The 11,487-nt window shown below is 37.9% G+C and overlaps 1 protein-coding gene across 3 annotated transcripts in view; it reads right to left on the bottom strand.

Moving 5' to 3' along the window:
• Positions 1-6,225: 6,225 nt before the first annotated feature.
• The window catches only part of mao (monoamine oxidase), a 134,064-nt gene continuing 128,802 nt past the window's right edge, over positions 6,226-11,487 (bottom strand). For all 3 annotated transcript variants that reach the window (XM_069889301.1, XM_069889302.1, XM_069889303.1), the window contains exon 15: positions 6,226-8,609. In XM_069889301.1, coding sequence (XP_069745402.1) covers positions 8,454-8,609 — 156 coding nt within the window. In that variant the 3' untranslated portion in view covers positions 6,226-8,453. The remainder of the gene's footprint in view (positions 8,610-11,487) is intronic.

Here is an 11,487-nt window from a genome sequence, read left to right as displayed (position 1 = left end):
CTCATAGAAAATAATTGCACAGCAGACAAAATCATATTACCAAGAAAACAGAGCAAATAGAAAATGATGGAACTGCACCAACTTTCTGGAAAAACATGATTTTTTTTCAGAAAAATGAATTGAAGATGATCATGTATAAATTATGAGGATCTGCAATGTGATCATCAGGGATTACCCATTAACCTCAACTTGTTCTGGAAATTATCTAAAATATATGAATGTAAACAGAGACATAGTTCAGAGTCAAGAACAATATCAGCATTCTGACTTTGGTTCAGATTCTATTAAATCCATGAGGGAGAAATTGCAATCTTTAGTTCAGCTCAAAACTGGGCACAGAGAACTGATACCATTTAGTGTCTGATGTGAATAATCCCGTGTTCCATAGGGACAGAGCAGATGATATTTCAATGTTATAAGACCTTGCTGATTCTCATCGTATCCCCAAACATCTTCCTACAGCTTTGATCCTTCCATCTTTTGACCAAAAAGATGTATATCATCATTTAGCATTCCTTCAGGTACCGAAATGCTAACAATATCCAAATCCTATTTTCTTGTCAGCCTTTCACCTTCGGCTGGCATTGATTGGCAGAACACTTTATTTTTCATGGTTTGTGGCAGCTACCAAGATTTATTGCTTTTTCCCTTTACCAGTATTGTCCTCCTCAAACTGCCAACAATTAAATGAGAACATCAGTAAAAACTCTTGTGCTGGGAGATGTTGACCTCTCAATGACCTGGCAATTGTGTAGATTCTTCATTCTGTCAGCCAACTGCAGCATCCATTACTGCTCAAACACTCTGCTTTACTACAGCATCACAACTCTCTATGAATCTAAAGAAGTTGGATCAAAGGGAGGGTCAATCTGGAGATTTTTGACTGAACATAAATTATTGAATAGAAGTTTATAATAAAAGGTGCAATGCATTCTTACTTAATCATGAACAATTATTTTCTTTAAATTAAGATGTCTTTATGTGACCTTTGTCAAATTTATTCAGACCATATACATATGAAGGAAACGTTGATATATGGTTCTACCGTAATGAGATATAGGTGGTCAGACAATTAGAGAATGATGGAATCTTCATCAGTATAGTTATCCTTGAGAGTAATTAAACAATATTGTAGACTGAGCATATCAAAAACTTTCCACACCCAACATCTACTTACCTTCTCATGAGGATTATCTTGGCAGTTGTTTGAGTATGATCCTCGAAATGAAAACCATTAATTATTCAATAGGTTTATTCAGTATTGTTCTGTACAGAGGAAACATAAAATTATTGTCTTCATACCCTTTCAATCTTATGGCTATTAAATAATACAATTGTCAGGCTGCATAACATAATTATTTTCCATTTTTCAAAATGGAATGTCTATTCTGCATGCTGTACAAGTTTTTAATCCTCAAATTCTTGCTGAATTTCTAATTACCAGTACATTAGCATGCAATCTAGAAATGCTTAATACTTCTGAATTCACTGAGGGAATCATTTCACTTCTGTGAGAGAACTCCAATATTTGCTTAAAAATGTCAGGGATTTCATATTTGAAATTGCATTGCTCTTTACCAATGTGCATATCGTGTGACAGCAATTAAGCCATTTGGAATTTCTTTTAGTAAAATCATTTGCTGTCTCAAGTGGTGTTGGCATTTGCTTTCCACAAACTTCAACTCCATTAGCTGCATTATTAGCATATCTGATGGGATCTACTCAGCATCTCAGGGAATGCTCATTTTCCCAGATCACATTGCAAATGTTTACTCAAGTGGATAAGAGGCAGCAAAAGAAGTGTCTACAAGCAACTGCCCACTACTTAATGTTCCCACAAGCAAGAGATTTAATAACAGTGGCAAGTTCCATTTTTTGCTCCCAGGAAGCCAAATGTTGCCTTTTATAAGACCAAATTCCCAATTTTCAAGTGATTTGTCTTAATAACCAGAATATTAGAAACATCACGACTATGACCCTGCTGTTCGGGTAGCAAGCTTGCAATGGAGTCTAGGAAAACGTATCTTTGCATTTGTATGTATACTCAGTCCTGGTCATGCCTGTTCATGCAATCACTATCAAGGCTTTATGGTGTATTGTTGAGTAATAAACAAACATACAGCATAGTCGCCATTACCCCAAAGTCAACCAATGCTGCCAAGTTACTCTCAGAGTGCTTCCACACCCTACGCTTCCATCTACTTGAAATGTCCTATTGTTGTTAACTAAAGGAAGGGTACACCATATTAAAAGGTTCTCTTCTATGTACCGAAAATCCCTACCTCCCAAATACACTAGGTGTTGCAAGTGTCCCAGTTGTCCTTAGCAATAGTAAAACATGAAAGTCTGCACACTGTGATTGAAGTAAAAACATAATGCTGGAGAAACTCAGTTATATAAAATATCTTAGCAGGTCCAAGAGTGTAAAGTTACATAATCAACATTTTGGTCTTGAGCTCTTCATCAAGAAATGAGCAAAATGTAGGCAGTCGCCCAAACAAAATGGCGGGGTAAGGCAGGAGATAAGAGGTAGATAAAGGAGGGAGGGCACACTTGCAAACAAGGGGAGGGGAGAAAGCTCTGTGAATGGAGAGGGAAGTGGGTGGAGAGCTGGAGGAAAGAAAATAGAAGAAAGGGGAGTAGGAGAGCAGAAACTGGAGAAGTCAATGTTAATGCTCTTTAATTGGAGAGCCCCCAGACTGAAAATAAGGTGATGTGCCTCCAATTCTCGGGTGGCCTTAGGTTGACACTACATGAGGCCAGGGTGTATTGAATCATGTGGAGGACCAAGGTGCTAAAATCGGTTTACATTGGGAATTGTATTTTAGTGATCTAACCACTGCAAGAGCAGGAAGGGTTCACTGGGGCTTCCTGCTGGTGCTGAAGTGTAGTCTGTTTCCCTCATATTACTTCTCCAAGAAATATAAACTTAGTTGTTACAAAATAAAGTATAAACTAATCCATTTGAAACTCATTCACTGCCAGCCAGCAGCCCAGGAGAAAAATAATTGAATTAATCTAAAAAAGATTCAGTTTTGAACACAACTAGTTATTACAATTTCAAGTGAGAAGGGAATTCTGATGCTTGAATGGCAGTCATCCAGTCAGAAAGATGCCATGTACTTTCTGATTGTTAAGGGAAAATAGCATATTGTTATTTGAGGAACACTAAACAACCTTCTCTATGTTGGAGAGACAAGGTGCAGACTGGGAGATCACTTCACTGAGCACCTTCGCTCTGCCCACATCAGTAACAGAGATCTCCCAGTGGTCAACCATTTCAATTTTGCATTCCTCCCATACTCACATATCTGTCCATGGCCTCATGTACTATCCCATCAATACCACCTGTAAATAGAGGAACAATCCTTGATTTCCCGCCTGGGCACTCTCCAACTGGATGGTATTAACATCGACTTCTCCAATTTCTGCTAACCTATTCTCCATTCTACCTCCCTTCCCTTTTCCCTGTGTCTCCTTTCTCTTATCTCTCCACTCTATTCCCTCTCTATTTACAGAGCCTGCCTTCCTTCTCCTTCTTGCTGCTGTGCCCTCCCTCCCATATCCATCTTTTACCTCCTCCCTCTAGCCCTTCCCCATACCATTTTGTTCAGGCACCTGCTGACAATTTTCCATACCTTGATGAAGGGCTCAAGCCTGAAATATTGGTTGTGTATCTTTATCTTTGCTATATTAAGTACACTGTTTGACCTGCTGAGTTTTTCCAGCAGTGTGTTTTTACTTCAACCACAGAGTCTGCAGACTTTCAAGTTTTACTACTAAATGACCACTGGCAGAAATACAGGGGTAGGGGACCAAGGACATGTCTAAGGCTAGAGAGAGCATGACTGCCAAATGTTCACTTTAAAACCTTTAAATAGCAAATAGTTCCAAAATATTTTACAGAAATGTTATCAAACAAGATTTTGTACAAGGTATTGGGACAGAAGTTCGAAATCTTGCCCAAAATGAGTGAACAACTGGTGAGGTTCAGGGAAAGATTTATTTTTACATTTTGAGATGCAAATCACCAGAATGGAGCAATAACACTGAAACTATTTGAAATTTAGCCTAAGAAAGGAGAAATGTAAAAACCAGCTAAAATGCCTTAGTGGGTGCAGCCAGGAGAGGTCCTTCCTCAGCTTGTGTGATTGTGAATATCTATCTGTCAGAGGCATTTCAGGCCATGGTATCTACAACACATTGCCTGTGACTCAAGGATCTTCTGACCTCATTGCTGGAATCAAGGATATAGAAGGCCAGCAATCTGCATCCAACTCGTAAAAAGAGTTGTGACCATCTTCTGGCTTGTTTAGTCTCAATACGCAGCTGGAAACAATAGCTACAAAACCATGCCTTTGACTCCAGCTGATTGAAATGTGTTCCAAGTGAAAGACTGCTTGCAGTCATCAAGAAATCAAAGATTTTAGGCCAAAGGTTGGTGGGCACAAATGATGAAAATTAACTGTTCTGAAACATTTTCAGGGCATTAATGTATATCTTAGCAGATTTATACCAGTCTATTACCATTGCAGGGGTGTATCTACATAAAATAGTGCCCATGGTAAGCATTGAAATTGTGCCTCATCCAAAAATATGACACCCATCTGTTAGATATCTTTACCATAATATCAGGTCAAAAATACAAGTCAAGCTTGTTAATCTTTTAATTACAGTACAACTCCGATTATCTGAAATGGTCGGCACTGGTCCATTTCGAAAAAACAGCCCAGTAGCAACAGCAAATCACTTGTAACAGTTGTTAAACAACAACAACAAGGAGCAAGGGAAGGCTTGTTAAGCATTAAAATAATGTTTAATTCTTACCCAAAAAAATGCTGGCCACCGCCTGGAGCCCAAGGTTTCCGCTGCCTCCGGCAGCCCAATGTCCCTGGTCAGTTCGGCTCCAAAGATTTATCAGATGAATGAGGATTTCTGATTTGTTTCAGATACCCTCATTTCTTAAATTAAAAAATAAAATTTGGCTAATTGAGGATTTCAGAGAATCCGATTTCAGATCATTGGAATTGTATTGTAACAAATTACAGGACTACTATCACTGCACCTTTTTTGCTTTCACTGATGTAAATTGGTCTATTGATCAAAGTCAGGTTTTTCAGTTTCTTCTCTTTCTACCCTCAGAAGAGCAATATCACAGAGTTTGCCTTGACACATGGAGGTTTGGTGAGGCCTCTCCTGAAGACCAGCAGGACGCATAGGCAGTATTCAAAGAGCGTGTCATTTAAGAAGCACGGGACAACAGGCTCCTGCACCCCATTGTTGCAGTTCAGCTGTTCCTCAAAACACTCAGGCTCGCTCAGGCCAAATGCCTCAAAAATGCTGTCTCTGAGCCACTCGAGGTGGGGGGGGGCGTTCGTTGGTCGACATGGCCGGGGCTGGGCCTCACAGTCGGATCCACGCTTTAACGACTGAGCTCACAGCCTGCGCCCCTGGGTACATGCCAGAATCCCGTCTCCATGGAGATCGTGGCATTTACTCCTGTTCCCATGGTAACCAACATGTCACTTCTCCAGAGTTTAAACCGTTTGAAGAACGGCAGAAACGTCGACGCACAGACACAAGTTGTGCCCAAAATTTCAGAGGATGGCTGGTCTGACTTTAATAGAAACTGATCAGTGACACCCCCTTCCAAGTGGCATGCTGGGCACGTGCCATTCCTTAGATACGCCACTGTGCCAATTATATATTTTAGCCATGGTAGGTGCAAGTAGACATATGTGGAGTGCATATTAATAAACAATGTTTAATCAAGACAGTAAAATAGACTCTGATCTTATGTGACATTCAGTGGAAATAAATATCAGGAAGAATGTAAAAAATCCCACGTTCCTTCTGTTACTTATTTCAACTGAATTTCATCACAACTAAATTGGCCCTCCAAAAGAGTTCTCCATAGTTTTATTTGACTGCCTTTCCCTAAAACCTTCTTTAATTGTTTCTTTAAATCTCAAATCTCTTCACTTCTCTCTCAAAATCTGTTAAGGATTCCATGTAGGTTACGATTTCTCTTGGGGAATTTTATCACAAGCATGGTTAGAAGGAAAAGATTTTGAGCATTTGTTCTTATCACACTAAAAGAAATCTTTTCCCAATTTTAATTTCAGTTTTACATATTCCTTTATTCTTATTGTGTGCAGTACAAGGCCTATGAGGAAGTAACAAAAATTCTAAAGGTAATTTCAAATTAAAACTTGTATCCAGCAATGTTTTCACGTTAATTTTATTACCAGATTAGTAACAAACAATATTCATTCCAATTCATACAAGCACAAAATTGATTTAAAACACTGGGTCTCACATCATTTGTTGAAAATGACGACAGCAAACGTTTGATTTAAAAAAAAATGTGTCCCATCACCTATTGCTAAACCCGCTAGCACAAGTTATGTGTTACCTCCTACAGTTCTGTCCATTTTCTATTATTGTTCTACAGCGCTATAAGATGTGACTCACCAATGCCTTATGTATTGATTGATATTCCTGTATTAGCTCCATCTAGCAATATATTAACAGGAACAATGGACACAAGTCAAACAAAACACTGACTTGTTTATCTACCAGCACATTAGATGATACCAAATTGACATTGTCTGTGTACCAGTGCAGAAATACATGGTTACAAATAACATGAAAATGTGCACACTGAAGACACAGCCACATAGGCACTTGAGAAAAGAAAACACCACAAAGGGATAAGGCACAAAGTCCAAACTACAAAGTTTGAAAAAGAAACAATATCAGCATGACTGAAGAAGGTTCAAATATACTGACTTTGCCACAGACATTGATACTCAAATTGCACTATCCCACCGAATTTCCATGTCTGCTTTAGCACAATTACACTGAACTCACATTGATGTTTAACATGTACTGAACATTTTGGATTTATTATTACATCTTAGAAATTAACTGCTTCAGCTGTGTGGTGTTATCAATCTAGAACCTGAATTTTAACACGAGGTGAAACAAGAAAATCTGCAGATGCTGGGGTGAGTGCAATACACAAGCATGCTGGAGAAACTTCTGTTTGACTGCAGAGTTTTTCCAGTGCATTTATGTATACAATTTTAGCATAATTTCTTATTGTATCTTAATTCTTCCATCAGGCAGTGAGAATGCCAAATGACCAAAGGAACTGCTCATATTATCCATCCAAGACTCTCATATTCACATATTCTGCATGTGTATTGTTTATCTGTATGTGTGTTATGTCTGGTTGTTTGTGTGTTTTGTATCAAGAACTTGAGAACACTTTTATCAGGTTATACTTGTGCGATCAGATGACAATAAACTTGACTTGAATTATTAATTAAATAGTTAAATAGAATCTTCATTCACTAATTGAATGATCAGAAGCAAAAGGATGTAGGATTTAGTCAAAATGAAAATAAAGCAATTTATGTTGGCATAATTAGTCTCAGCTATGTTTCCATTCATATAGGTAAACTAAATAAGATGGAAAAATTGTAAAGTGCAGATATCTGCAAGCACCAAGATGTTTTCATTAACAAACACAAACCAGTGTTAAAAGTCATTCTTTCAACATTTCCCTTCTGATTTTCAACTTACAAACATGTTGGGTGAATAGTACTAATTTTAACAAAATCTAACTCTTGATTAAAGGTATCTGGAACTAAGTATCACAGCTGGGTATTGAATATAATATACTGTGTACCATCCTTGAGTTTTTAATGAACATAATTGCAAATCTATGCTATTAAATATGAACAAGGATTTTCATGAAAATTCCTCAAGAAACTGTGAGTAGATGTGATACCTGAGCTGATCAGATTTACACAGGTGAAACAAAAAATTCCTTAAGGAGATAGAACACAATTCCTGTGCAATACCTCCCACTAATTTCTTCCTTAACTTTTGTTTAATTCCAAGTACTTGTATGCATGTTTCCAAGGTTTTAAATACAATTTAGGAATTTAAAAAGGCATTGCTGTCAAAAATGGTTGTATAATAGAATTGTTGGAATTTTAATGTCACATTGTGCTTCTCTGATACAACTTTGCAACTGTAAACAATTACAGTATAGGCAAAACATTAAAGTAATGAGCATATTAATTAAGAAAGTAATCAAGGATTGCTGTACAGAAAGGGTAAAGATTTTTTCCAAAATCTAAAATTTGTTTATGTGCATGGATCATTTTGAATTAAGTTGTATTAAAAAATAAATAGATGCAAAAAAGAGTGATTGATATTATCCATGTTTTGTAGTTTATCCTTATGTCCCAGTAGGTTAATGAAAAATTTACAGAAAGAATTTGTAGCAATATTTTCATTTTTCTAAAGGTGAATTGTCATTTGTATTAGATTGGTATGGCAAAAATATGTTTAGAAGATTAATACAGCTGACATGGTGTTTACAGTGTAAGTGTGCAGTAAGGAAGAGCTGACACGTCCACCATCAAAGTATCTCCAATTTAGTTCTTTCTCAGGAGTCCCTTTTTATACATAAAGAACCCAACTACAGCTGTGGAAGTGAGGAATGCTGACCATCCAAAAAGCTTGATGCATCCTGAAACTGAAGGCAAGTTTCTCTCCCAGAAAGTTGTCTTGATTGGGAGTGCAGGAACATCCTGAAAAAAATATTTAAATGTAACAATGTATACAAAGACAATGCAGTAGAAAATTAGACTTTTCTTTTCATACTATAAAGTCTAATTTTCATGTCCAATTTTCTAAACTTGAAGTGGACAACATAGTCATCAGCTGGCACTATAATGATTCCCATAGATGTAACATTCAACATTTTTAAAATGTGAATAACATCAAGTCCTACTTTGCAAATTAGGAGGATCAAAGTGCAGTAAATATTTGCTCTTTTCAGTGTATTTTTTTCATCTGCTACTCCCTGATGTCAGATAAATAGGGAGCAAACTTGGGAATAGAAGGGGACAGTGATAATGAAAATCCACAGAGTTATCCATAGACCCATAGAATATTACAGCACAGAAAACAGGCCCTTCTAGTCTATGCCAAACTATTATTCTGTCTAGTCCCACTGATCTGCACCCAGACCATATCCCTCCATGCCTCTCCCATCCATGTACCTGTCCAAATTTTTATTAAATGTTAAAATTGAGCCTGCATTTACCATTTCACCTGCTAGCTCATTTCAAACTTCTACTACTCTCTGTGTGAAGAGTTTCCCCTAATGTTCCCTACTTTTGGAGCCTTTTTAAAAAAAATAAAACAGAACTTCTTCTACTGGCAGGCAAGCAGCAAATAGGTGCAAAGAGAATGGGGACTGATCAGACACCAATAAGGCAATCTGCTCATAGAGGTGAAAAACATGGCTGAAATGCCTTATAGATGCATTCATCTTTGCAAAGGGTGTAGATGGTTCTGGAATCTCAGCAAAGGAATATGTAATTGAGATTCTGGGTGTGCTAAAAATTGGTGAAGAGATATGACCAGAGTGGGAACTAATTTGGATAAGTCAACAAGTCTAGTTGGATTGCATCTCTGGTTTGGCCTTGACCATGATCATCCAGATTTCTGTAGGGACTAGTTGGCTTCCAGGGAACCTGGAATCTTACATCTTTGTTCAAAAATAAATAGGATATTTAACCAATGTCTCAGGCCTGGGCCTTTCTTCAAGGTATGAGCAAAAAGCAGTCAGGTGCTTGAATGAAAAAAGCTGGGGGTGGGGGGGGGGGCGGCACAGGTCAACTGGCAATAATTGGACATGGTAAGAAATGATCAGGAGAGGTGGTAGCTCTGTTAATGTGAAGCTAAAGGAATAGAGGAAAGGAGACATGGGGAAAGAGAGATGGGAGTGCAAGATGCTAACAGAAATTGGAGGGTGTGTCAATGCCATCTAGTTGGAAGGTGCCCAAACGAATACAAAATGTTGTACCACATACTTAAGCTGACTATATATTATACATTTGGCGCAGTCTAGGGGGAATCCAAGTGTGGCCTTGGTTTTGGATGCCAAGGAGGCATTTGACAGACTAGAGTGCAATTTTTTTTTAAATTCAAAGTTCTTGAGAAATTTGGATTGGGTCAATCATTCATTTATTGTAAATCTCAAGCTAAGATGGTCACCAATGGACAGATGTCTCATTTTCCCACTCAGTCGGTCAAGTAGACAAGTTTGTCCATTATCTCCAACTCTTAGCAGTAGAACTACTAGCAGAATTTGTTCGATGAGATCCAAACTAAGGGGGTTCGGAGTGAACAGGAAAGAACACAAGATAAATTTATTTGCTGACGATGTATTAATATATTTGACAAATTTGACTAAATCTCTAGCTAAGTTGCAAGGTATCTTGGAAGATTATGGTAAGGTTTCTGGGTATGAAGATATGGTAAGGTTTCTGGGTATGAAATAAATTTTGATAAAAGCCAAATTATGCCCCTAACAAAAGGAGATTATAGACATTTGCAACAAGGAAATTGATTGCCCACAAGGGGGTATTAAATATTTAGGGAATAAGGATAGACAATAACCTGTGGAATTTATATAAATTGAGTTATCCCCCCTTTCTTGGAAAGATTGAGGAGGATTGATGTAGATGGAAGATCCTGCCCCATTACTTTGATGGGGCAGGATCAGTTGTATTGGATAAAAGAGATGTCAAGACAGCGATATTTCTTTCAATCCTTGCCCATTCCTATAACAACAAGTTTTTTTTTAAAAAAGCACTTAACAAACATGTCAGACAATTTATATAAAACTCTAAGATGCCAAGAGTCTCCATGGAAAAACTTGGGATTATTCAATGGGTGGACTACGATGAACTGATTTAAAAAAAAATATTATTTGGATGCCCAATCAAAATTTATAGCATCTTTTTTTGAGGGAGGGGATATTCCTGATTGGGCTTAGATTGGTCGACACAGGAGGGGTGAGAAGGTAGCAGAAGATTTCATTTACAAAAGGAATATTAAATTATTGTCAGGAAAAAGAGATAACCTCATTCTAAAACACATAATTTGCATATGGAAACAAATTAATATATTTATAGGGTAGGGTTAGCTGTCATTTGGCTTCAGCCAAATTTTGATAAAAGACCACAACAGCACCACCCTCATCTGCAGGTTTGGTAGTGAGTTGGGATTGGTGTAGAGAGAGTGGAGGGCAGAATGTTCCAAGGGGTGTTTAGAATAAGTGAGGTGAATGGAGAAGTCAAGATGGTTGATGTGTTAGCAGCACTTGTAATTAATCAAGATCTAGAGCAGGCAGAAGGCCAGAACGAGGTGTCCCAGCAGGAGGATGGTTTAAGGTTGGAGAAGTGGTCTGTAGTTTTAGGGGTGGGGGGGGTGAAGAATCCTAGTAGAAGAAGAGGGATAGAGTCAAAGCCGACAAAAGAAGAGTTTGGCATCATGGCATGCGCAGACCTTGATTCAGGCCAGTCAGTTTAATTCCACTGGTGAAGTAACTGGCAAAGATGGGTCTTCCTTTCTTCTACTGACGATATTCACTGGAAGTGTTGCTTAAAAAGGACT

Source organism: Narcine bancroftii, chromosome 7 (assembly GCF_036971445.1).
Source record: "Narcine bancroftii isolate sNarBan1 chromosome 7, sNarBan1.hap1, whole genome shotgun sequence".
NCBI classification, from domain to species: Eukaryota; Metazoa; Chordata; class Chondrichthyes; order Torpediniformes; family Narcinidae; genus Narcine; species Narcine bancroftii.
Note: the sequence above shows the minus strand (reverse complement) of the source record. Positions and strands in the feature narration are given on the sequence as shown.